Source organism: Polyodon spathula, chromosome 7 (assembly GCF_017654505.1).
Source record: "Polyodon spathula isolate WHYD16114869_AA chromosome 7, ASM1765450v1, whole genome shotgun sequence".
NCBI classification, from domain to species: Eukaryota; Metazoa; Chordata; class Actinopteri; order Acipenseriformes; family Polyodontidae; genus Polyodon; species Polyodon spathula.
Genome location: NC_054540.1, coordinates 26,111,865 through 26,134,880, shown reverse-complemented (window position 1 = coordinate 26,134,880; position 23,016 = coordinate 26,111,865). Strand labels below are relative to the sequence as shown.

The 23,016-nt window shown below is 36.0% G+C and overlaps 2 protein-coding genes across 3 annotated transcripts in view; both read left to right on the top strand.

Moving 5' to 3' along the window:
* Positions 1-1,952: 1,952 nt before the first annotated feature.
* On the top strand, positions 1,953-10,397 carry LOC121318438 (actin-related protein 6). The gene is made up of 11 exons (XM_041255112.1): positions 1,953-2,202; positions 2,710-2,827; positions 3,142-3,210; positions 3,761-3,884; positions 3,996-4,131; positions 4,727-4,783; positions 5,087-5,185; positions 5,318-5,396; positions 5,588-5,759; positions 9,143-9,281; positions 9,784-10,397. The coding sequence occupies exons 1-11, from the start codon at positions 2,135-2,137 to the stop codon at positions 9,911-9,913; spliced, it is 1,191 nt and encodes a 396-aa protein (XP_041111046.1). The 5' UTR covers positions 1,953-2,134; the 3' UTR covers positions 9,914-10,397.
* A 3,682-nt stretch (positions 10,398-14,079) lies between these two features.
* The window catches only part of LOC121318435 (SCY1-like protein 2), an 18,947-nt gene continuing 10,010 nt past the window's right edge, over positions 14,080-23,016 (top strand). For both annotated transcript variants that reach the window (XM_041255105.1, XM_041255104.1), the window contains exons 1-6: positions 14,080-14,197; positions 15,367-15,571; positions 20,221-20,378; positions 21,007-21,151; positions 21,947-22,096; positions 22,650-22,871. In XM_041255105.1, the coding sequence (XP_041111039.1) occupies positions 15,395-15,571; positions 20,221-20,378; positions 21,007-21,151; positions 21,947-22,096; positions 22,650-22,871 (852 nt within the window). In that variant the 5' untranslated portion in view covers positions 14,080-14,197; positions 15,367-15,394. The remainder of the gene's footprint in view (positions 14,198-15,366; positions 15,572-20,220; positions 20,379-21,006; positions 21,152-21,946; positions 22,097-22,649; positions 22,872-23,016) is intronic.

Below are 23,016 nucleotides of genomic sequence, written 5' to 3'. Positions count from 1 at the left end.
TACTCAGTTTGTATCCCCTCAAAAATCGACAATGGTATTTCCTCCTTGAGCACAGGGCTCTTTGTTTACGGATGTAACATAATTGAAATATACTGAAAGGTTCGCTTTTCCGCTCTGCCGCTTGGGAAAGTTATTGTTACCTAAACTGATGTTAGGTGAATAGTTTTTTCGGTTTAAAACTACATGTCTTACAATTAGTTAATCAGGGTTATGTTTATACAAATATATATATATATATATATAATATATATTATATATATATATATATATATATATATATATATATATATATATAAAATTGATTAACAAAGACATGTTTCTTTACATTTGGCGAAATTTTGGCTTTTTATATATATATATATAATATATATATATATATATATATATATACTTCTATTTAACACTACTGAAGATTTAATGGATTTCACACATTTTATTGACCAGTCTCATCCAGCACTAAAATATACATAGAACATTTCTAAACACATTTCTTTCTTAGACATTACCATCACGGTTTCTAATTGTACCATCAATACTACATTTTCTATAAAGAAACCGACTTTTATTCATATCTAAGATACGACTCTTCACATCCCAAATCTTTTCGCAACTCCATTCTCCCAATTACCAATGACTGAGAAGCATTTGCAGTGATGATATTGGTTTTTTGAATGAAAAAAAATGACGTGTGCATTTTTCAAAAACTGGGTTTCCAGACACTGTACTTAGAGAAGCTCAATTAATTATGTCGACAATAAACAGAAAGGATGCTTTTCACAAACCAAAACACATAATACCAACAATTGTATTCCCCTTGTTCTTACTTATCCTCATATGACCAAAAAAGTACAACACATTATACAAAGATATTTTAACATTCTTCAAGATGATCCTTCTACAGCTCCCATTTTCAACAATCCTCCTCTAATGTCATACAGAAGAGACAGAAATCTAAGAGAGCATCTGGTCCACAATAACATTCGACCCAATCATTTTCCAGCATTGTCCTGCTGGAAAAACCAATCCTCAGAGTTGGGGAACATTGTCAGAGCAGAAGGAAGCAAGTTTTCTTCCAGGACAACCTTGTACTTGTCTTGATTCATGCGTCCTTCACAAAGACAAATCTGCCCGATTCCAGCCTTGCTGAAGCACCCCCAGATGAGTCCAATTTTCAACTCTGCCCAACACCTGGTCGTCTAATGGTTAGACGGAGACCTGGAGAGGCCTACAAGCCACAGTGTCTCACACCCACTGTGAAATGTGATGGAGGATCGGTGATGATCTGGGGGTGCTTCAGCAAGGCTGGAATAGGGCAGCTTTGGCATGAATCAAGCCAAGTACAAGGTTGTCCTGGAAGAAAACTTGCTTCCTTCTACTCTGACAATGTTCCTCAACTCTGAGGATTAGTTTTTCCAGCAGGACAATGCTCCATGCCACACAGCCAGGTCAATCAAGGTGTGGATGGAGGACTACCAGATCAAGACCCTGTCATGGCCAGCCCAATCTCCAGACCTGAACCCCATTGAAAACTTCTGGAATGTGATCAAGACAAAGATGGATGGTCACAAGCCATCAAACAAAGCCGAGCTGCTTGAATTTTTGCGACAGGAGTGGCATAAAGTCACCCAACATCAATGTGAAAGACTGGTGGAGACCATGCCAAGACGCATGAAAGCTGTGCTTGAAAATCTGGGTTATTCCACCAAATATTGTATTTTCCACATATTTTTGTTTAAATCAACCCAAATATGTATAACACTTTCCACTTTCCTTTTTACTACAGTATTTAATGTTAATGATGGCAAAAGTTAATAATGTTATTGTACAATTTGGTAGCATAAAACATTAAAGACGTATTTGGCAAATGTAATAAATACATTAAGTAAAAACAACTTCCACGAATAATAAGAGGCTTACATTTAAGGCGGAACTATTGTTTTTCTATCAGTTTTCTAGTACGGACATATTAGCCGAACACCAGACACCAGAAATCAGATTGGTCCTTGGTGTAGTCAGTGGTATTAGAGTGAACAACACAAGGAATTATTGATGCTTTAGAGAAAGAATTTAATAGGTTTAGGAAAAAAAAAAAAAAAATAAATAAATAAAGTTTAAACCTTGTTTTGGCATAGCAATGGCCACTCTAGTTCTTGACAACGGAGCTTATACGGCTAAAATAGGATACAGCCACGAAAAAGTCAGGTTGGTTTTATTGACTTGTATTTAAAGTACGTAACACAAGCACGAATGCAAACATTACGTCGTTAAATTTTTTTATTGTGTTATTATTAATATAAAATATGAAAACAAGGCCAGCATATTATAATTTTTTGTGAAATCCAGAGCTTTTAATTTGCAAATTTAATGCTGGCATGTCTTATTATAAGATGTTAAAAAATGACGTGCTAATGTCTGTATACAGTAATTTAACTCGTCCTCCAACTCTAGGGATGGTCATTGAGGTACCTCCAAACGGTTTAAACTCTCGATCTCCTACATTAATCCAGTACGAAACATTGATAATATTACGACTATAGTTTTGACAACCATTAATATTGTATACTGATTTGTGTAACTTGTGTTCAGTTTTTAAGATACTGGCATTTAGTGTCCCAGAAAGACATACAGTCACGATCCAGGGGAAACGAGGACAGGCGGTCACATTATCTCCATCTAACAATCCGTTAAACCTCTTTTTTTCTGCTTTAGTGTAATACCCAATTGCCAGTTTCGGTCAAAAACAGCAAGATTGAAAACATTTACTGCCAATCAAATTGATGAAATTAAAGATCCATCTGGACTGTTTTACATTCTTCCGTTTCAAAAGGTGGGTTCTCAGCTAGTTGCAGTTTTTTTTTTTTTTTTTTTTAAGGTTGTTTAATGTTTTTTGTAATTTACAATCCCATGTTATGCTGTTAAGTATTGTTTATGGTAAATTGCTATTATAAAGGAATACAGTAGCTATTTTGTTTACAGTTTCTCAATTGCAGTATTTTTTATCCAGCCAGTCAGAAAGTAATTTATTTGAGGTTATAAAAGTTGTTCAATAATTCAGTGGCATTATTTATATTGCTGCACTTTTGTGACTCATATCAATCAAGTATTCACTTTTATTTATTTATTTATTTATTTGTACTGCAGGGCTATTTAGTAAACTGGGATGTCCAGAGAAAAGTGTGGGATCATCTGTTTGGAAGGGAAATGTACAAGGTATAAAATGCCATTCTCACAAACCATACTGGAAACAGTCATAATTAAAGAAACTGATATTTGCTCATTTCTACTAGTGCAGTGCATTAGAACTGCCCTTGTTTCAGCAACAATGAGATCTGCCCTCAGTAAATGTACATTTCTGTTTTTAGTTAATGATGGCACCAACAGATGGTACTGACTGTTGGGACTATAGTGCATATGGTTAGCCAAATTGCATTACAGAATACATGAAAAAAAAAAAAACGTATTTGGTGTCTAGTGGTGATAAGATTCTGTTTGATCTATTCCAGATTGTAATATGGCTTAATAATACACGTCTAAAAGTAACAAGTTTTGGTCTGTCTAATTAACATTGCAGTAAAATATTGGTGTTTAAAATAGTTACATTTGTTTTGTTTATATAAATATATCTATATATATATATATATAATACTATATATATATATATACTGATATATAATATGGTATCGTAGCATCATAAAGTATCCAGCATTTCCAGAAGGAACTACAATGTAATCATACTTTTGTGTCTATCTGTGTCTAAAAGGTCGATTTTGCAGACACCAGTATAGTGATCACAGAGCCATACTTTAACTTCACTTCAATTCAAGAGTCCATGAATGAAATATTGTTTGAAGAATATCAGTTTCAAGCTGCTCTTAGAATTAATGGTAAGTAGATGATTTTTCTAGTATGTCCTATTATCATAACATATGTACTTATAGTGTAACAAGCAACGTAAACACAGCAGATACTGTAATAACTCGCTTTCCTTTTTTCAGCTGGATCCTTAAGCGCTCACAAATACTTTCAAGACAACAGTTCAGAGCTGTGCTGCATTGTTGTGGATAGCGGATACTCCTTTACACACATAGTGCCATACTGCCGGGGTAAAAAAATGAAAGATGGCATATGCAGGTAAAGCCCCTGTTGGTGAGATTCTTTCACTACAAGGATTAGAAATTAACCATTAAATGATTGCCTTCAGAAAGCATTAATTTAAAAAAAATCTTACATTGTAACAATAGGAAAAAAGGAAACCTAATTAATATTAGAGTATGTAGTGGGACACTATATATATACTTTATATACTTTACTCTGTTCTTTATGTTCATTGAAATACTCAAAACAGCTTGTTGCCATAGTTATTTTTTGGTATACACTTGCTAAATATACTTTTTGTGCTCTTTGGAATGGAATACTTTTTAGTCTAAAATACATTAGTGTTCAGAAGATGTTTTATGTGTTGGATATAGCAGTGCATATGACAGGATTGTGAAAAAAGTTAAATCATTACATTGTTAAATTACTAATAGATTAGGCAGAATTATATACACAATACACTTCATAGCTTTAGCTGTAGTTTTGCTAGAAACAGGATTTTGAAAATTCTATTTATTAGTGTATTTTGATATAGTCAGAGGTTACAGAACATCGCTCAGATCATTTCCAAACATTAAAAAATGCTGATGGAGATGACTGGCATTTATGTACACTTATTTTTGTATTTTAGGCTTAATGTTGGCGGAAAGCTCCTGACTAATCATTTAAAAGAGATAATTTCATACAGGTAATTACTTTTGTGCACTAATTTATTCAATGCATTATAAATGTTTCACTTTCTCTGCTTTTAAAATAGGATGCTTGACAAAATTTTATAAATTATTACAATAGTAAAGGAAGTGTACTGGCTAGTGAATTGTATTGTGAGAAACTGTCTAAATCTGTTGATTTATGTATGTTTAATATTATGTATGCTTAATTCATTTTTATTGGCATTTTAAATACTGCATGAAGCCTAGTCATCGTTGCACTGCTTTAAATAGCATTGTTAGCTCACATCTATTTGGTTTTGTTTTACTTAATGTGAAAGGCAACTCCATGTTATGGATGAGACTCATGTTATTAATCAAGTTAAAGAAGATGTATGCTATGTGTCTCAAGACTTCTACAAGGACATGGAAATAGCTCAGTAAGTACCTCTATGGCTTCTTTATTCAACTAAGAGCCTATTTAATGAAAATATGACATGGCTTCTTTATTCAACTAAGAGCCTATTTAATGAAAATATGACATGGCCTCTAATTTATATATTTCCTTCTAGGTTAAAAGGAGAAGACAACACTGTGATGAGAGATTATGTGCTCCCAGATTTCAGCACAATCAAAAAGGGCTTTTGCAAGGTAAAGACTCAACCACTGTTTTATAAACTAAAATAAACTGTAACATAAAGAACAACGTGGTTGTTTTAACTAAGGTATTCTTCTTGTTGTAATGTTGTAACATTAATGTGTGTTTTGGTTTAAAAACAAAGCGTTCCACTTTTTTCAAGTATAATGTTATTTGTGTTCAATTACATTTTGCTTATTTGTAGTCTCGGGAAGAGATGAATTTTAGCGGAAAGTATAAAACCGGGGAGCAGATTCTCCGTCTCTGCAATGAGAGGTTTGCTGTTCCTGAAACAGTCTTCCACCCCTCTGATATTGGAATTCAGGAGATGGGCATTCCAGAAGCTATTGTCAACTCTGTGCAAAACCTGCCTGATGGTAAGGGGGGGGGGGGATTTTGTTTGTACCTTGTACATAACTAAACTAAGGTTTTAAAATCGAATTGTTTTGTGTAACCTTTCTCCTAACTGAAACATCTCTGAGCCCTTTCTTCTGTATGTATTACTGTTGAACATTGAGGTATTAATACTGAATCGCAGTGTCTCATTCAGCTAAATAGTTTTTTATGCCCTTTACCTGTCCCACAGTTTCAGTGAAGCAAGATGGCAAAATCTGATACATTCAGCTCAAAGCTGATTTTCTCACTTCAACAAAGAGACTGTGGGAGAAGCGTAGTATGTGCAGACAGGTCCAATTTCATCATGTCCAATGACTTTTATCTGTATCACAAATATAACTGTTGGCTTTCTAGCACAGTAATATACAGATGGTTTTAGGCATTGTTGTACCAGTTCAACCCAAATTGTGGTGTGAATTACTAGACTTAAACATGCCATCAGGTGGTCAATTATAGAATTTGCAGTATATGAAAAAAGGAAAAAAAACACTACTTCAAGTGTTAATATCACTTAACCTCTTGAGATGTCTATCCCATATTTTTAATTTTCCTAAAACAAAATCAAAACGTTCTAACGGGGACTTTCCATATTGGGGCTGGTTACAAGACATGACCGCGTGTCTATTGCGAACACATCACCGCACGTCCATCACCGCGTGACCCATTACAGCGCAACCCCTTCACCCCGTGACCCAGTGCAGCGCAACCCCATCACCACGGGACTATTTTACAGGACAGACCACCACCGCAAGCCCTGTTACAGCACATCACCGCACACAACTCTGTAGGTACTTGCTACCTGCCCGAGATGCATTCAGGGTCTTAAGTTATTGTGCAGTAGCAGCATGTTGTTTTTTTTAAGTTATTGTTATTTATTTATTTATTTTCCACATTACCTTAACAAGTTGCTCTTCTTCAGTAAAGACATATTTTCCAAGCAGAGTTTCGATAAAGGACACTTCCGAAGCAATTACAAGTTTCAAAGCATTTTTTTTTTTATATATATATATATATTATTATTTTTGGCATATAGTACCAAAATTAAATTCAGTTTTGTTTCAAAGTGAAACGACAGTTGGAGAGATTGTCTAACAAAGGTCACAGTGTGATTAATACCTGCTCGGTTGGAAAAAAAAAATAATAATAATATAATAATAATAATAATAATAATAATAATAATAATAATAATAATAATAATAGTAGTCCTGGCTTCTTTTCAAATAAACTTGGTTCCTCCTTACGATACTACTTTACGATATGCTGTGGTAAATCAAGATTAGGCATTGAACAAACGAATAATGAAAACAATGTTAAATATATCTTTGACGATTTCTATTTACTGTTAACTTTTGCCTACCCTAGAAGTTCGGACAGTCGGTTATGCAGGATTTCTTTTTTTTTTTTTTTAAGCCTAGGTTGTTTTTTTTTTTAACCTTCCTGAATTATTCAATTCAAACAGTATAATCAACAAAGTAAGTGTACTTCTGGACATAGCAGGAGTATTATTATGATATTGCCTTGCATCGGGTCCAAGGCATGCAGTTACCAGCAAGTTAATATTATTGCTAGTATTACTATTATTAATACTTATTGATAATTAATATTAATACTACTAATGTTGTGTGGCGAACATAAATGTATGGAGTAGAGGTGAAGAACAAAGTCAGTGCATGAAACTAGTCTGTGAGTTAATCAAAAGGGAGAATATTTCGGCATAAACATAGATGTAACATTGCTGGCCTTATTGTATTCAGTAGTAGTATACAGTCTTAAAACTTGAATGGAACATTTTTGTTCAATAGCCAATTCAGAAAATCTTCAATAATTAAGTAATGTAACAGGTGGCAAGGGGGTTACAATACAAAATGGGGGATTTTCTGACCTATTATTAAGCAATAAAACTATGGTTTCAATTCTAAACCATACATTTTAAGGATAGCCTTTATTCACTCGCTGCATTAGCTCGGAGTGTACAATCGTAAGTCTTTTAAGAGAGGTAAAAACTTGCAACAGGTGGCTTAGGGAATTACAGTAAAGGTAACTTACCCAACTACAACGCCCTTTTCGTTTCAAAGAGCACATGGGGCATTTCCGTTTTAGCAGCAAACAGTATGGGTTGACCACTTAAAAGTAGTGGTGGAGAAGCAAGGACAACAAAATAATGTTTAACAATTTATAATAAATAAATAAATAAACAAATCCTGCTTAACCGATTGTTAAAACTTCTAGGGCAGGCTAAAGTTAGCAGTTAAATAGAAATCTTCGGAGATATCTTTATTTTTAACATTGTTTTTGTTATTCGTTTTTTCAATGCCTAATCTTAATTTACCATAGCATATCGTAAAGTAGCACAAAAAAGAGGAACCATGTTTATTTGAAAAGAAGCCAGGATTATTATTATTAATAACAATAACTTGAAAAAAAACTATGCAGCTACTTGACAATAACTTAAGACCCTGAATGCATCTTGGGCAGGCAACAAGTACAGCTACAAAGTTGTGAGCGGTGATGTGCTGTAACAGGGCTCGCGGTGGTGGTTCGTCACTGTAAAGGTGTCCCTAGGTAAGGAGTCCTGCAGGGATGGGGTTGCACTGTACTGGGTCACGCGGTGGTGGGGTTGCCCCGTACTGAGTCACGCGGTGGTGGGGTTGCCCCGTACTGAGACACGCGGTGGTGGGGTTGCCCCGTACTGGGTCACGCGGTGGTGGGGTTGCCCCGTACTGGGTCACGCGGTGGTGGGGTTGCCCCGTACTGAGTCACGCGGTGGTGGGGTTGCCCCGTACTGAGTCACGCGGTGGTGGGGTTGCCCCGTACTGAGTCACGCGGTGGTGGGGTTGCCCCGTACTGGGTCACGCGGTGGTGGGGTTGCCCCGTACTGAGTCACGCGGTGGTGGGGTTGCCCCGTACTGAGTCACGCGGTGGTGGGGTTGCCCCGTACTGAGTCACGCGGTGGTGGGGTTGTGCTGTGGTGGATTCGCGGTAATTAACTCACTGTAGGGATACGATTTGGGCCATGTGAGTTTTTGGTTTCTGAATTGTAAAGACCTAACGCTTCAATACTAGTGTTTTATTGTACAAAAGTTTTACAAGCAGTTGCTAGCACAGTGTCAAATACTAGTACCCAGATAACATTTGAGGTAGCGGCTTTATATGTGCAGGGTTTTATAAAAACTGCATGCAGAATGTGTGCTGGTGATGTCCAAAATGTATGTTTACATACTATTCAATTAACTGATCTTATAAAATGCTCTTGGTTAACTTTTATAGGTAATATGATTCTGAATTATATATTTCTAAAATGTCTATGACAGCAACCGTAAACCAGATTTCTAGCTTATTTTGTTAACATTTTATTTTTCTTCAGAAATGCAGCCCCACTTCTTTAAAAACATTGTGCTCACAGGAGGCAATACCCTCTTTCCTGGGTTCAGAGACCGAGTTTTCAAAGACGTCAGATCCCTCACGCCAACGGATTATGAGGTGTCAGTAGTGCAGCCTAAAAAGTAAGTTATGAAAATGAATTGTGATTTTAATCTGACAATTTAAGTATGACATAAATTGGGGTTCATATGGCTCAGAGGGGCTATAGAACTGTATTAACAGTTCCATGAAAGATCAGTCACAGTAATAAAAGTAAAATGGCTACACCACTCACAAAGGAGATTTTCTTCAAAAATCTGTCCTGTAAGGTAGGTGATTATACAGTATAGCCCGAGGATATGTATCCATCATTTCCAGTGTAACATGATTGTCAAGTAGACAGCCCCAGGGGTGCAATTCTATTACTAAAGTCTTTAATACTGCCTGTCATGTTGTATCCATATCCGTAACTTCACAGCAATATTAACTGAATTATAAGAGAAACTACCAGTAAACTATCATGGGAGCCACTTCTTTGAACCGTTTCAAAGTTTGTTATTTTATGTTGTAGATGTTGTTGATTTAGTTCAAGACACTGAACCCAGGATATGAGTGAAGTAATGCCATACCTTTATTTTGTTACAGTCCAGTGACCTACTCCTGGGAAGGTGGGAAACTGCTATCTGATAATCCGGACTTTGATGAGATGGTTGTTACTAGAGAAGATTATGAAGAAAATGGACACTGTATATGTGAAGAGAAGTTTGATATTTAATGTCCCTCTTCTCTGTGAATGCATCATAAACATACCCAGAATAATTTGGTCACACAGGAGCCACCTTTTCAGGCAGTATAAAATAATGTATGCTGTTAGCAATTCTAGTTGGTCTAAAAATACATTCAAAACTTGTTTGTGTTATGTATTAGACTTTGATCAATATACAAAACAAAAGTAATCTTTTGTTTGTAATTTGGTTTGTTTGAACTAGATTTACATATATTTCCCAAGATTGGTGATCAGAAAATAAAAAATGTGTGGCAAAAATAATTTTTGACCATGCTATTACTCTTTCACCATTACAATTAGGGCTTCGGTGTATAGACAGTAAACACCGGAAAACAAGATTACAATTAGGAATGGGGGCTTGTTTGCAGAGTTTAAACCTGTATTACAATTAAGTTACAGAGGATTTAAAACAGAATTGCTGATTGTGGTGAAATGTAAAAAAAAAATGCCTGCACACAAAACACCCAGAAGAATGTGCCCGTGACCATAAGGATTCCGTTCTGGAAGACAGCAAAGGAAAGAAGGTACAACTAAGTGTGCAAGTACTGTCGAGTTATTACTGTACACATTTTCACAGAAAAAAATACCTTTTGGAATGCATTTTGGAAAGTTACCAAAAATAAAAAAAAATTTATATAGTATATAAAAAGCCCCCCCCCCCATAAACCACCCACTATGAATGTAGTCCTATGTAATTATCACTTAACCAGTAATCACATTAATAACTTAAATATCTTGACTGTTTTTAAAAATGAGTGACGTACAGTCTATGTAAATAAGTACAAAAAAAATACTGCCTTTTAAAATACCTTCCTTCTGTACCAGTGACCATGTGTTAAATAATTAGTTCTTGGTTAAAACAATATAATAATAATAGGATTAAATCTTTACAAGATGCATCATTTCCGGTATACAGAATACAAAACAGAATGCTGTAATAGATGATTGTGTTAACTTTCAGTTTGTGCTGCAGATTGAAATGCATTATTTATTCCCCATGTTGCATTTTTTTTAACAATGTGTAATTATCTTGTTGACCTTAAAATCAAATGCTCTTTATTGAATTAAATTCATAAAGGATATACATATATTTTATTAAATATATAGTTTCTTTACACAAAATATAAAATAAAAAAATATGGAGACATCTGTCAAAAAAATCTGTAAAGCAATGTCTACATTTTGTGAACTTGCTAAATTGTACCAGTTCATCTGCAAAATCCTCCGTTAAGTCTGTGTTGTATATGTTTTGTAGTTTAACAGCTGATAATTTCCATTACATGACAGTAGATGTTAAACCTTCATGCTGATTTGAACTCGGGTCTAGCCAAGATAATCACCAACTAAGACGCAGCTTTACAGTAAACTAATGTGATCCATCTGCATCTCCATCCATTTACGTTTCTTTCCATCCAGTGATGTAAATGTCCTATCTGGTGTTGATGGCTGAAGTGTAATGTTGGCTCCATGGATCAGCTTATTTTACCTCCCCTGCGCCTCAGCACACACAACAGCTGCAATGCTGGCTCTGGGGATCAACCACAATGCGGTCTCCCCAGCGCATCAGCATGACAACCGTCTGGATTGAGCTAAGTAGGATACATCTCTGGGGTCTTCAAGTGGACACCTTCTGTCCTCTGTGTTTCGTCGACTAGCCAAACGACACCTCAAGAGGGCTCAACAGTGACTCTGGCATCCCAGCATCACCACCCTCCGTTCCCCACTTAACTCAGCCCAGCTTACCCGTACATCAGTGTTATTTTTTGTTCAATTGTGCTTGAGATCCCCAGCCAGAATCTTTCTGTCTGAACCACAACCAGTTGCTGCTCCTGCTCCTGCTTCAAATAAGTTCTTTGCATGAATGTATCTTTGATGCAGTCAGCAGATTCAGATTAGTCAGAAATCCAAAGTTGGCACACCTCTTTGTATGCTTCATACCTGCGTTGCAACTCTGCTACAAGTTTGTCGATAACAACATTGAAAACATCCACGAAGCACATCTCTCAGACTGTCAACTTACAGTCTAGCTCCTTGGACTCGTCCTGTTGTTTTTTCCTCTTCAGTTCATGGTTCTTTTCTGATTTATACTGTTGAGATTTGCTTCATATGTAGGCCTATTTTCCAGATCACATGTATTTGGTGCATTTGTTGATAGTTTACTGAAATAGCTTGTCAACTTTGATATTTTGTTTAACATTTGACCTTCAGAATAGTTTTTAACTTCTGCGTGTTCCTCTTTTGAGCTCCGCTCTCATATTTTTTAGGTGCTCTATCATCCAACATTTTCATAGCTTCCTCAAACCGCCGCACAGCCGAAGAAGTATGTAGATCAACGGAAGCGATTAAAAACAAATGGCATGTTCCTCCTTTAAGTCAGTTGAAACGTCACTACACCAACAACGATAACACCGTGTAACAATTTTTTTTATTTTTTTTGTTCCTGGGTAGTAAGTGTTATTTCCTAATTGCTTATGCCTCAGAAGTATAGAAAATGGCTATTATTCCCCACAAACTTTGCTTTTGTGACCAGGACAATGATATTTCAAAATATCACTATTTCCAATGGGAAAACGGGCAAATGTGTGTCTTTTCATTCACATAAAGTCAGAAAAAAACAACATATGAATCCAAATTAACATGTATTTATACTAAAGTAATACAAAAATGACTACAAAAGATTTAGAAGTGAGTAGTTTTTCGAGATTTACGATTTTACTGTGTTTTCTGAATTTATGTGAACGAAAAGACACACATTTGTCCGTTTTCCCATTGGAAATAGTGATATTTTGAAATATCACTGTCCTGGTCACAAAAGCAAAGTTTGTGGGGAATAATAGCCATTTTCTATACTTTTGAGGCATAAGCAATTAGGAAATAACACTTACTACCCAGGAACAAAAATTGTGTTACATAGTGTAATGTCTGCCCACCAGGTAAGCAGGAACATGATTATTACAGAAATGATTTCCCCAAAAAGTGCCGTCCATTTGTTGTGGTACTCGAATGAGGGCCTCCAGCCTTGGGAGTTGGTGACAGAAGCATTTCTAAGCCCTCCCTACCTGGGCAGCTCTCGGCCAATTGTGCACCACCCCCTAGGAGCTCCCGGTCACGGTCGGCTGTGAGGACTCGAACTTGCCACCCCCGGGCTATGGGGCACATCCTGCACTCCACATGGAGCGCCTTTGCTGGATGCGCCACTCAGGATCCCCGGGGCAATAATGTTTAATTCAAAAATCAAAATAAATGCCAAGACAATGAGATAAGTTAAGAGGTACCTGCTTGTTGGCTCGTTGTTTTGGTCGTAGCCTTTTCTAAAGAATCCAGGATACAGTTTATCTTTGCAGAAGCACTGGAAACTTTTGGGTGCTGAGACAAGAAAAGCCAGTGCTGAGGACAAAGTGGCAGTAAAGACCCCTGCAGTGATAAGTGGGCCAAACCCTGACACCATATTCATAGTTTGGGAAGAAAATGGAAAAAAAAATCCAAAAAAAGGTAACTTCCTCCCCTCTCCAGTCTAGAACTAGGCTTTCTAAGATTATGCCTGCTCTGTAGTTAAAAAACAAAAACAAAACAAAAAACTTTGCTTGTTACTCCTCAGTAGCAGGAATGAAGGTTCCCATCAAGTAGTTAATGAAAGAGACCAGGATCACCAGGAAGAATAAGATTTGATTTCCATTACATATTATTTGTAAAGCAGTAAATTTGATGACATCAAATTGTGGCCAGCCTCTGCCATATATGAATATTCACAAATAACCAACCGCATGAAGCGGATTGAAAAATATATTCTGAGCACGAAGCCATACAACCTGTCTGGTCTTTCCTCATAAATTTGACGTGAACTACATGGATGTCAATCCCCAGTATCCAGAAGCCTTCTACTCCGAAAACAAATGTCAGACTTAGATAATACCCACGGTGGTAGTAAACAGTTTGACAAGCAATATTATAACTCTAGTCACAACCCCGTATTTCTCTATACTCCTCTGACTTGTACCACATGATTCTGAAGGGGTGGGGAATAGCGGGTGCGTTCACTGAGATCATTCTGCGCAGATTCTGTGCAGAATTTGACCAATTTAGCCAATGATCTTCTAAGAATGATCTCCGTGAACTCACCCTGTATCTATGTAGGAAGTGACGTTCCAGGCAGGTAGAATTCGACAATTTGGAAGACATGGAGGCTGGTGTGTACAGCAAACACTGAGAGTTCACTCACAAAGCCATAGAAAGGAAGCCACACAAAACGTGGACATTTAATTCAGCTAGGAGGTAAGAAAGTGAAAACGCAAACCCGTTTTAAGAATGTGACAGCAGTATGAATAATAACTTACAATGACTTGACGAAGGAGTGGACAACAGCTGATCGCTGACTGAGGGGCCCATGGTTGTGTGGACAATTTAGAAAGTCACCTGGAATTAAGTTGTGTTATTAATTGTTCTGGTCTGTTAAAAAGGTATTTTCAGCAGTTAATTAAATAGCGTATGTTCAAACAACAACGTGATTGACATACAAGAGGTGTAAACACACCCTTGTCCAAAATAATACAATACTTGTAATCGAAACCAAATTGGGGTTTTGTCATTTAATTTATTTGAACTTAAAACACAATTTAACCGCTGAACAATACAGACTATATCCAAAACATAACACACGTAACTTACAACATACGGCAGTGACTGTGTAAAGAAGTCGGTAGTATTGTTATTTACACCCCTGCCTCGGTCAGAAGATATGTTGTTTAATTTATTTTTATATGATTTATATATTTGATTTGTTTGCATACATGTTAAGGTCTTTTAAAATGCGTGCGATATATTCTGCCAACTACGTTTGTTTAAGTTCACCAAATGGTTTAAAACGTCTAATATTAGTGCCATACATTTCATAGATTTTTTTTTTCTTTTTGTAAGACAATTAAGCTAGAAAGCACAGGTACAAGTTGATTGCAATTTTTTTGCAAGGAATGATCTTATTTTAACGTTTATATTAATTATAACCAGGCTTTATTACCGATGTCTTGTGTCTGTTGTGAATAGAAGTGTAGCTATTGTACTGTCTAATGTATTGTAGCGAACATATGCACCGCCATTTGAATATATTTTGTTCTGTGTGCCAAATGTTCTGGTGTTTGGGACTGGGCAAAACAGTCTGTATTATCTGTCAACTAAATTGGGGTTTCTGATTAATGGAGTGTTTGGTAAGAATACAAAAACATGACTTACCTTTCAAATTTATATACAAAATCACGTTTAAACATTACTTTTAGAAACTGCAAAAGGAAAATGCTTTCGATATTCTATATACTACAGTAAAGCAGTAAACGTAAAGTTTGAGTGAGTTTCATAGGTAGTTGTAGATTTGATAAAATTGTAGTTTTATTCTGTCCTCTTGTGTGAATAGATTGTTCTTATTTTTTTTTTCTCATCTACATTTTTAGGTGAATCAGATTGACTGTGGGTGAAACCATGGAGTCCATGCTCAATAAGTTCAAAAGCACGGTGACAAAGGTAACTGCAGATGTTACCAGTGCTGTCATGGGGAACCCTGTTACCAGGGAGTTTGAAGTGGGATGTCACATTGCCAGCGGAGGGCCAATGCTCTCCTGGAAGATCTTCAATGGCATCAAAAAATCCACCAAACAGGTCAGTTGTTACATTGTTGAATTTTCCTAATTTCATGCAAACTTAGGCTAATGCATACAGTCAAACTCCTAAGTTTTTCTGAGCTGTGAACAAATAACTCCATAAATCTCCATGTATACAGCAACCTTCTTGCACTAAAAATCCCAAGGTGCTTTACAGAGGAAAGAAAAGCTCAAATTCTGAATTGAAGCGTACTATGTGTGTTTATACAGAAACCTACTGTGTACATTTGACATAAGCTATGTCTCCTTTTATACTTTTCTGTTAAGGGGTAAACCTGCTTTTAATATAGAGTTTTGCTCAAGGCACTAGCATAGAAAAGCTAGTGAACCCACCACTACCCAATATGAATAGTACAGACTGGACGTACCTGCATGAAGTGTTAATAAAACAGAGGTGATGTGGGTATGTGGTATATGTTGTGAACGGCCATACTACATTTTAATGTTGAACTCCTTTTATAAATGACTTGCCTTAAAAATAAAAATGCACCTATTTTTTTTTATACCTGTTGACATTTCTTGTAGCTATTGTAGTTGCAAGCAAAAGAAGTAGACATATATGGTCAATTGCAATGTACCACTAAGACCGTCATCTTGGTGGTAAATTCGGGTTTGGTTCAACCGTTAATCCATTCAGTTGGTCTCAATTAAACCTTACTCCAAAGTACCAAACACTTAAACCAAGTATTTGGTTTAGCAAGACCCATTTAGTGGTTTATTTTAGACCTGTTTGAAACCATCTCTATTTAAAGACGAATGCCTCAAATGAATCTTTCCTACAAATTGAGAGGACCAGCAAAGAAAAAAAAAATGACAAAGTGCTCAGAGTAGTTATCCAATTGAATTCAAAGACTCTTTCTCATTATTATTGTTTGGTACTGAAAACATGCGTACATTTCACACTTTTCATATGATTCGTACCAAATTAGCTTTATGCAGGGCTTATTTGTATCCGAATATGTCATAGGGAGCTCAAAGCAACCCACAAACACATTGAGTAAGTTGACGGAACTGACAGACCACGCTGCACTAGTGTATGAACTATCCTTAATTTAAGAGTGCAGAAAGTATAAACCATGTTCACAGCACTGTATGGTGCATAACCGTAAAACTATGTGAACAATAACCGCAGACAGATGGACACACACGCACGCACACACACACACGGATGACTTTTCTCACATTTTTATATGGCACAAATGCAGCTCCACAATCGGGAATATATATATATTTTCCTTATAGCCTGGAATTATATATATATCTATATATATATATATTTTTTTTCATTTATCTACACATCCTACCCCACAACTTCCAAACTGAAATAGCTTGGTTGGATAAGTGTCCACCCCTCCTTGTAATAGCAATCCTAAATTAGCTCAGGTATAACCAATCACCTTCAAAATCACACACCAAGTTAAGTGACCTCCACTGGTGTTAAATTTTTAGTGGTTCCATAATGGTTGTAGTGGTTCCATAATGAACACTATCGTCTTATGTTGCTTAAAACATAACACAATATTCATAATAAAATTGAGTTCTTATCTATAAACAGTAGCGCATTTTAAAACTTATTTTTTAATACAATTCTCAAGTCTGCAAAACATGAAAGTGCCTAATTGTGGTTTGAAACTGGAAAATGAATGGTTACCATGCACAGGCATAATGGAAGATACTGTAAAGTGACTGCATCTGTATTTGTCAACTTTAAAAAAAACAACAAAAAAAAACTTTATAACTCTTTTGTCCAAAATCCATGGCCGAACATATTTAAGAAAAAAAAAATTGTGCTCAGTTCTTCAGTGCTGTAGAGGAGCGGGCCAGAAATGTCTGCTCAAGGAACCACACCGCCTGCTCCATGTAATTGTCTCGCTCCGCTATGCTCACACTCTGGGTGTTCCTGCGCGCAAGACTGACAGCTGAAACCTCAGTCAGAACTGTGGCGTGAGCAGGGGAGTGTAGCCACTGGACAGAGTGTTTTTTGTGTGTGTGTGTCTTCTTGCTGTGGGTGCTACTGGAAAATGGGTGCATGCAAATGATGCACTCATTGAAGTCAAACCATGGCCAAGAAAGGCAAAGGACATGGATATGGCCTTTTATGAAGAGATCTAATGTTTTACGAATGCCTTACATTGGCCTAAGTTCATAACTCCTCTATAACAAGGAGAATAATGTTTTTTTTTTTTTTTTCAGCACTAAAATGTGTTGGAATACTAGCCTTTAGCACTGACATGCATTTGTACCTTTTTAACCATTCATAACATTGTAGTTTTGTACCTACGTAAATATCAATACCTACCAAAATAGACATTATTTTCACCACTCATGGATGTACATTTGCAACTAAAATAATACAATGTTTACACTTTCAATACTGTTCAAAAGTCCCTTCTACCATTATTTTACTTTCAAATCTTTTCTCATTTCTGTTGTTACTCTACTTATTACTTGCTTGTCTGTCTGTCTATTTACCATACACATTCTCGAATATCTTTCCCTCGGTTTATTCATTATTTGAAGTAAAAAAAGAAGTGATATCTATAACAGAAACAATGTAAAAAAACAAGTTAGAAAAACGCAACAGCCATTTAAAGTTGTCATCAAACACAACAGCCCAAGTTAGGAGAAGCAACTGGGGCAACCATGTCAGATGTCGAGCAAATTGGAAACCTTGGAAAGGTGCTGGGGCCCAACATTTACACAATTGTTGCTTCAAACTTGGCTTCTTTTTTTGATCGCTACACTTTACATTGAAATGTTTTTTGCACAACTTCAAGGGATTGTGACCATTCCATTATCAGCTCAAAAGTCACATCTCCCACAACAAAAACATTGATCATGCACAACCAAATAAATGCTCCAACACCCCAGCCCTGGATCTGCAATGCCTGCCCCATCAACTGTCACTTCCCATACACTTACCCTGCATTCTCATTATCCCTTGCACTCGTTGCCATTATTGGTCTTGTTCATCATCTTCATTGTTGGATATATATTGCTTCATGCTCTTTCATGTATTCTTGTATGTATGGGCTAAATGTCTGTCCATGTGTGCCCTGATCTACCTGTGCCTTACCTGCATGTTGTTCATGTGTCTTCCCAAAGCATACTTGTCTGCGCCTGTGATGACACCTCTCCCATTCTCGCTCTCTCTGTCTGTCTGTCTTTCTCTCTGTAGTAGTGCTTGTAAGGATAACCAAGAACACTGCTTGGTTATTCTGTGTTGAGCTCTTTCCTTGGCACATGTCTTAGCATCTTTATTCTGGTTAAACCCAGCTGATAAGAGAATCAGCATTTCAATGTAAAGTGGAGCGATCAAAAAAAAAAAAAGCCAAGTTAGAAGCAACAATTGTGTGAATGTTTGGCCCCAACACCTTTCCAATTGTGCCTATTTGCTTGATGCTTGACAAGGTTTCCCCAACTGCTTCTCCTAACTTGGGCTTTTGTGTTTCTCACCATTTTAAACGGCTGTTGCGTTTTTCTAACTTGGTATTTTACATTTGTTTTTGTTATAGATTCACCTACACAGTAAGTAAGTTGTATCTTGTAGTGTTGAATATGCCTATGTGAAACCTAAAATGAAATGTAATATAGCATTTAAGTTACTGTACTGTATTTTGACACAATTTAGCAGCAGTGTCTGGAAAACGAGGGGGAACTCCATCACTGAACAAAAAACTTTATAGTTTGTTGTCAATATATGTTGTGAAATAGCTCCTGGTATTTCTATACTGTCTTCTCAGTATCCCTGATAATCTAACAATGTTCTCCCCTTGGGTGGGAAATATAACTATATCCATGATGAAATTCTATTTAAAAAAAAAAAAAAAAAAAAAAGTTACAAAAATATTTAGTTTTTCCAATATGTTTTAAATATTTTAACTATTTTATTCTTAGTATTTAATTTATTAAAGTATGCTATTTGTCATTAAACCGTAGTAATGCCAAAGTCATTTAGCTATACCCGCCCCTATAGAATTTTACATACTGCTTTTTTAAAATTAAGCAAATGGACATTTAGGTAGACACTGTTAATATATAACCACATTTTGTGCACAATGTAAAAGTCTAAAATGAAATAATTAAGGCACATCGAGCGCAGTACCTATTGTCGCATTTTTATTAAACCAGATTTTTTATGTACAATAAAAATGGCATGTGAATATATTTTCTGAACGTTTTACCTGAAGATCTATATCAATATATATATATATATAATCTCTAGCTATCTATCTATCTCTCTATTTATCTATCTCTCGGCAAGTATCTTTCTGATGAAATACTTTCCCTTCAAATGTAAAAAACCCACAGTTAAAAGTGCAGCTACATGGTCTAAAATAGACCACAAAAAGGGCTCCTATTAAGTCACTGCTGGTACGTAGGAGTTGAAAAGCCTTTTGACACTGTGTGGTCTAAATTGGTACATTTAAGACTCTTTCAGGTTTAAATCTCAATTAAACCATTAAGTGGTACGTTGCAATTGACCCCCTGATCTTGTGCAATTTCTGTGCAGTCTTCTCCATAGCCATGTATTGCACTATATATTTTTAGAACCCTCCCAAACAAATTTTATTTATGGTTTTTATTTATTTGTATGGTTATGTGTGTTTGTTTATGTATTTATTTATATTTCACATTTTGTTTCAGGAAGTAGCAGTTTTTGTATTCGATAAAAAAATGATTGAAAAATATCAGAAGTTTGATAAAGACCAGATTATAGATTCTCTTAAACGAGGAGTCCAGCAGCTTACAAGACTACGGCACCCACGTCTGCTTACTGTCCAGCACCCACTTGAAGAGTCCAGGTAAAAATGAGTGACTGCTCACTTCAGGGCTGGCAAAAAGTCTTCAGGTTTTACATTGACCTAATTCTGACAAGAGAGTCTACCTTGTCAGTAGAAACAGACGTGCTTCCATTGGCAGTAACGTAAATCTGATCTTTCGTCTACAATCTGTTACTAGGATAGTATCCCATCTGTCAGTGTGTTTACATGAGCATAAGAATTCAGATTATTTTTTGGAAAACTAATTCCGATAATGACACAATGACAGAGTGACCCCCTGCAATCAGGTGGGCGTGCACAAAATAAGTTAATTACATTATTATAATATACAGATTCAGTATTTAAATAATGGCTATTTTAGACACAATGCAGCAAAAAGCCCTTTTTTCTGAGGAGAGATGCTTAAAATCATGCTTAAATTGCATACACGAGCCTAAGGAAATTAATAAAAGTAATTGGAATGTTAAATAAAATGATGGTATGCTCAGTTTTGCTAAACTTCCACACCTATAAATATCCGGTTTAATATATTGATTATTATTTATTCAGTTTAGTTAAATGTACTATAATTCATAGTTTATCATGTTGGATATAAACATGGAAGTGAATGGTTTTTAAATCCCCTTTGAACTCTACCCTTTTCATGTAGAGACTGCCTGGCATTCTGCACAGAACCTGTTTTTGCAAGCTTATCTAATGTTCTTGGACAGTGGGACAATCTGCCAAGCCCTGTACCTACCAACATTAAGGAATATAAGCTGTATGATGTTGAAACCAAATATGGACTCTTACAGGTGAGTGTCTGTGTAGCCCAATGCGAACTTGGAAACGAACAGTTGCTATAAATTAAGAGCCAGTGAAAGTAAATACCATGCACATTGCATGTTGCAAAAATTCTAAAACCGCAACATGTTTTGTTGGTCAACACTTTAGAAAAAGGACATTTTGGGAAATGTTGTCTACAGAGAATTTGCTGGTGGTGTACCATGTTTGTGAAGTAGGTTACCGTGACATACTCCAGATTCAAAGACAGCATCATGTGGACGTTTTGCATTGTTTATATGTGACAAATCATCTTCAGAACAAAAACATGTTTTATAATTCTAGGTAATTTATTGTTTTAGCAGTTATATTTGTCAGTCGAAATCAGACATGGTCAGACAAAAGGAGGATGTTTGGAAATAGCCTCAGTTGGTGGTACAACAGATAACATTTTTTAACCAGAGGGTTTTAAAATATAAGCTCTTTTACTCAGAAAATGCAGAGCTGTGATAAACTAATGCTGGCAACTTAATTTATAATTGACAACAGATGCTAGCATTAGGTCGAAATTCGTAGGGTGGTAGCTGGGCAGCTAATTAATTAACGCTTATAATCATTAACCTCCTATTTAAACTTCTCTGTCTAGTGTTTTGCTTTCTTGCATACGCTGCAATCTGTTCTCTACCCAAAAATTTAAAACTCTTAATTTTCAGCATGAACCAACTCCATTTCAGATCAGGAAACCTCCCTGCAGGATTCTCCTCATGTGGAGCGAAGGATCTAAAGCAGGATGAAGGTGCTATTGTAAGATTTGTTTTGTATTGCAGATTTCCGAAGGCTTGTCCTTTTTACACAATGGTGTAAAAATGGTTCATGGGAATCTTACACCTGAGAATATCATCCTGAATAAGAGTGGAGTGTGGAAAGTCATGGGATTTGATTTTAGTATCTCCTCATCCAATCCATCTGAACAAGAGGTACTGGATTTTATTTGAATTGTTTTTTTTTCAATGATTATGAAAAAAAAGTATTTGTGCAGGTCTTCTTTTAAATAAAATGATGATGATGATGATGATGATGATGATGATGATGATGATGATAATAATAAAAAACTACTTGCAATTAAGAGTGTTTATATAACATACAGTTGCAGACAAAAGTATTGGAACTATGTGCTTATATCAATTCAAGGTAACAGGTTAAGGACAGGAATTTAATAAAACAAAAAGCAAAATACACAATTTTTAGTATTTAACAAATAATACTTGTCCGACTGTAAATGTAACAAACTGTTTGGTTTTTAGTATACACATTGGTCAGTTGGACAGTTGAGAGTTTTGCTGTGTTGAAAGACGGCTGGTTTGCAATACTAAATATTTTGCCTGGTTCTTTCTAAAATATAACATTTTCTTGCTTGTAGTTTGTATTGTAACTGTCACTATTCTGAATGTGTATTGGGACCAAATTATTTTTTCAGAACAGTTTTTTTAATTGATATTATTTTGATCTTATTTTATTTATTTTTCATAGCCAAAGTACTCCTGTAAAGAGTGGGACCCGAATCTTCCATCGCTGTGCCTGCCTAACCCAGAGTATTTGGCTCCTGAATACATCCTCTCTGTGAGCTGTGACACAGCCAGTGACATGTACTCTTTAGGAGTTGTTGTGTATGCTGTATTTAATGAAGGAAAGCCAATCTTTGATGTAAACAAGCATGGTATTTTTAAAAGCTTCAGCAAACAACTGGATCAGGTAAAAGAAAGCATTTGTTTTATATGCATATGGTTTTATGTCTGTCAGTTTGTGATACATACCTTCTATTTTTTTTTAATACATAAATTGCTGTCTTTGTTTCAGAATAGATGTCTTTATTTATTGTTAAAGCTTAATAAATGAT

Coding starts and splice junctions, on each gene's coding strand:
- LOC121318438 (XM_041255112.1), top strand. CDS start 2,135: ATGGCCACTCTAGTTCTTGACAACGGAGCTTATACGGCTAAAATAGGA. Junction 4,132..4,726: donor ATGAAAGATGGCATATGCAG/GTAAAGCCCCTG, acceptor TTTGTATTTTAG/GCTTAATGTTGGCGGAAAGC. Junction 5,760..9,142: donor TGTGCAAAACCTGCCTGATG/GTAAGGGGGGGG, acceptor ATTTTTCTTCAG/AAATGCAGCCCCACTTCTTT.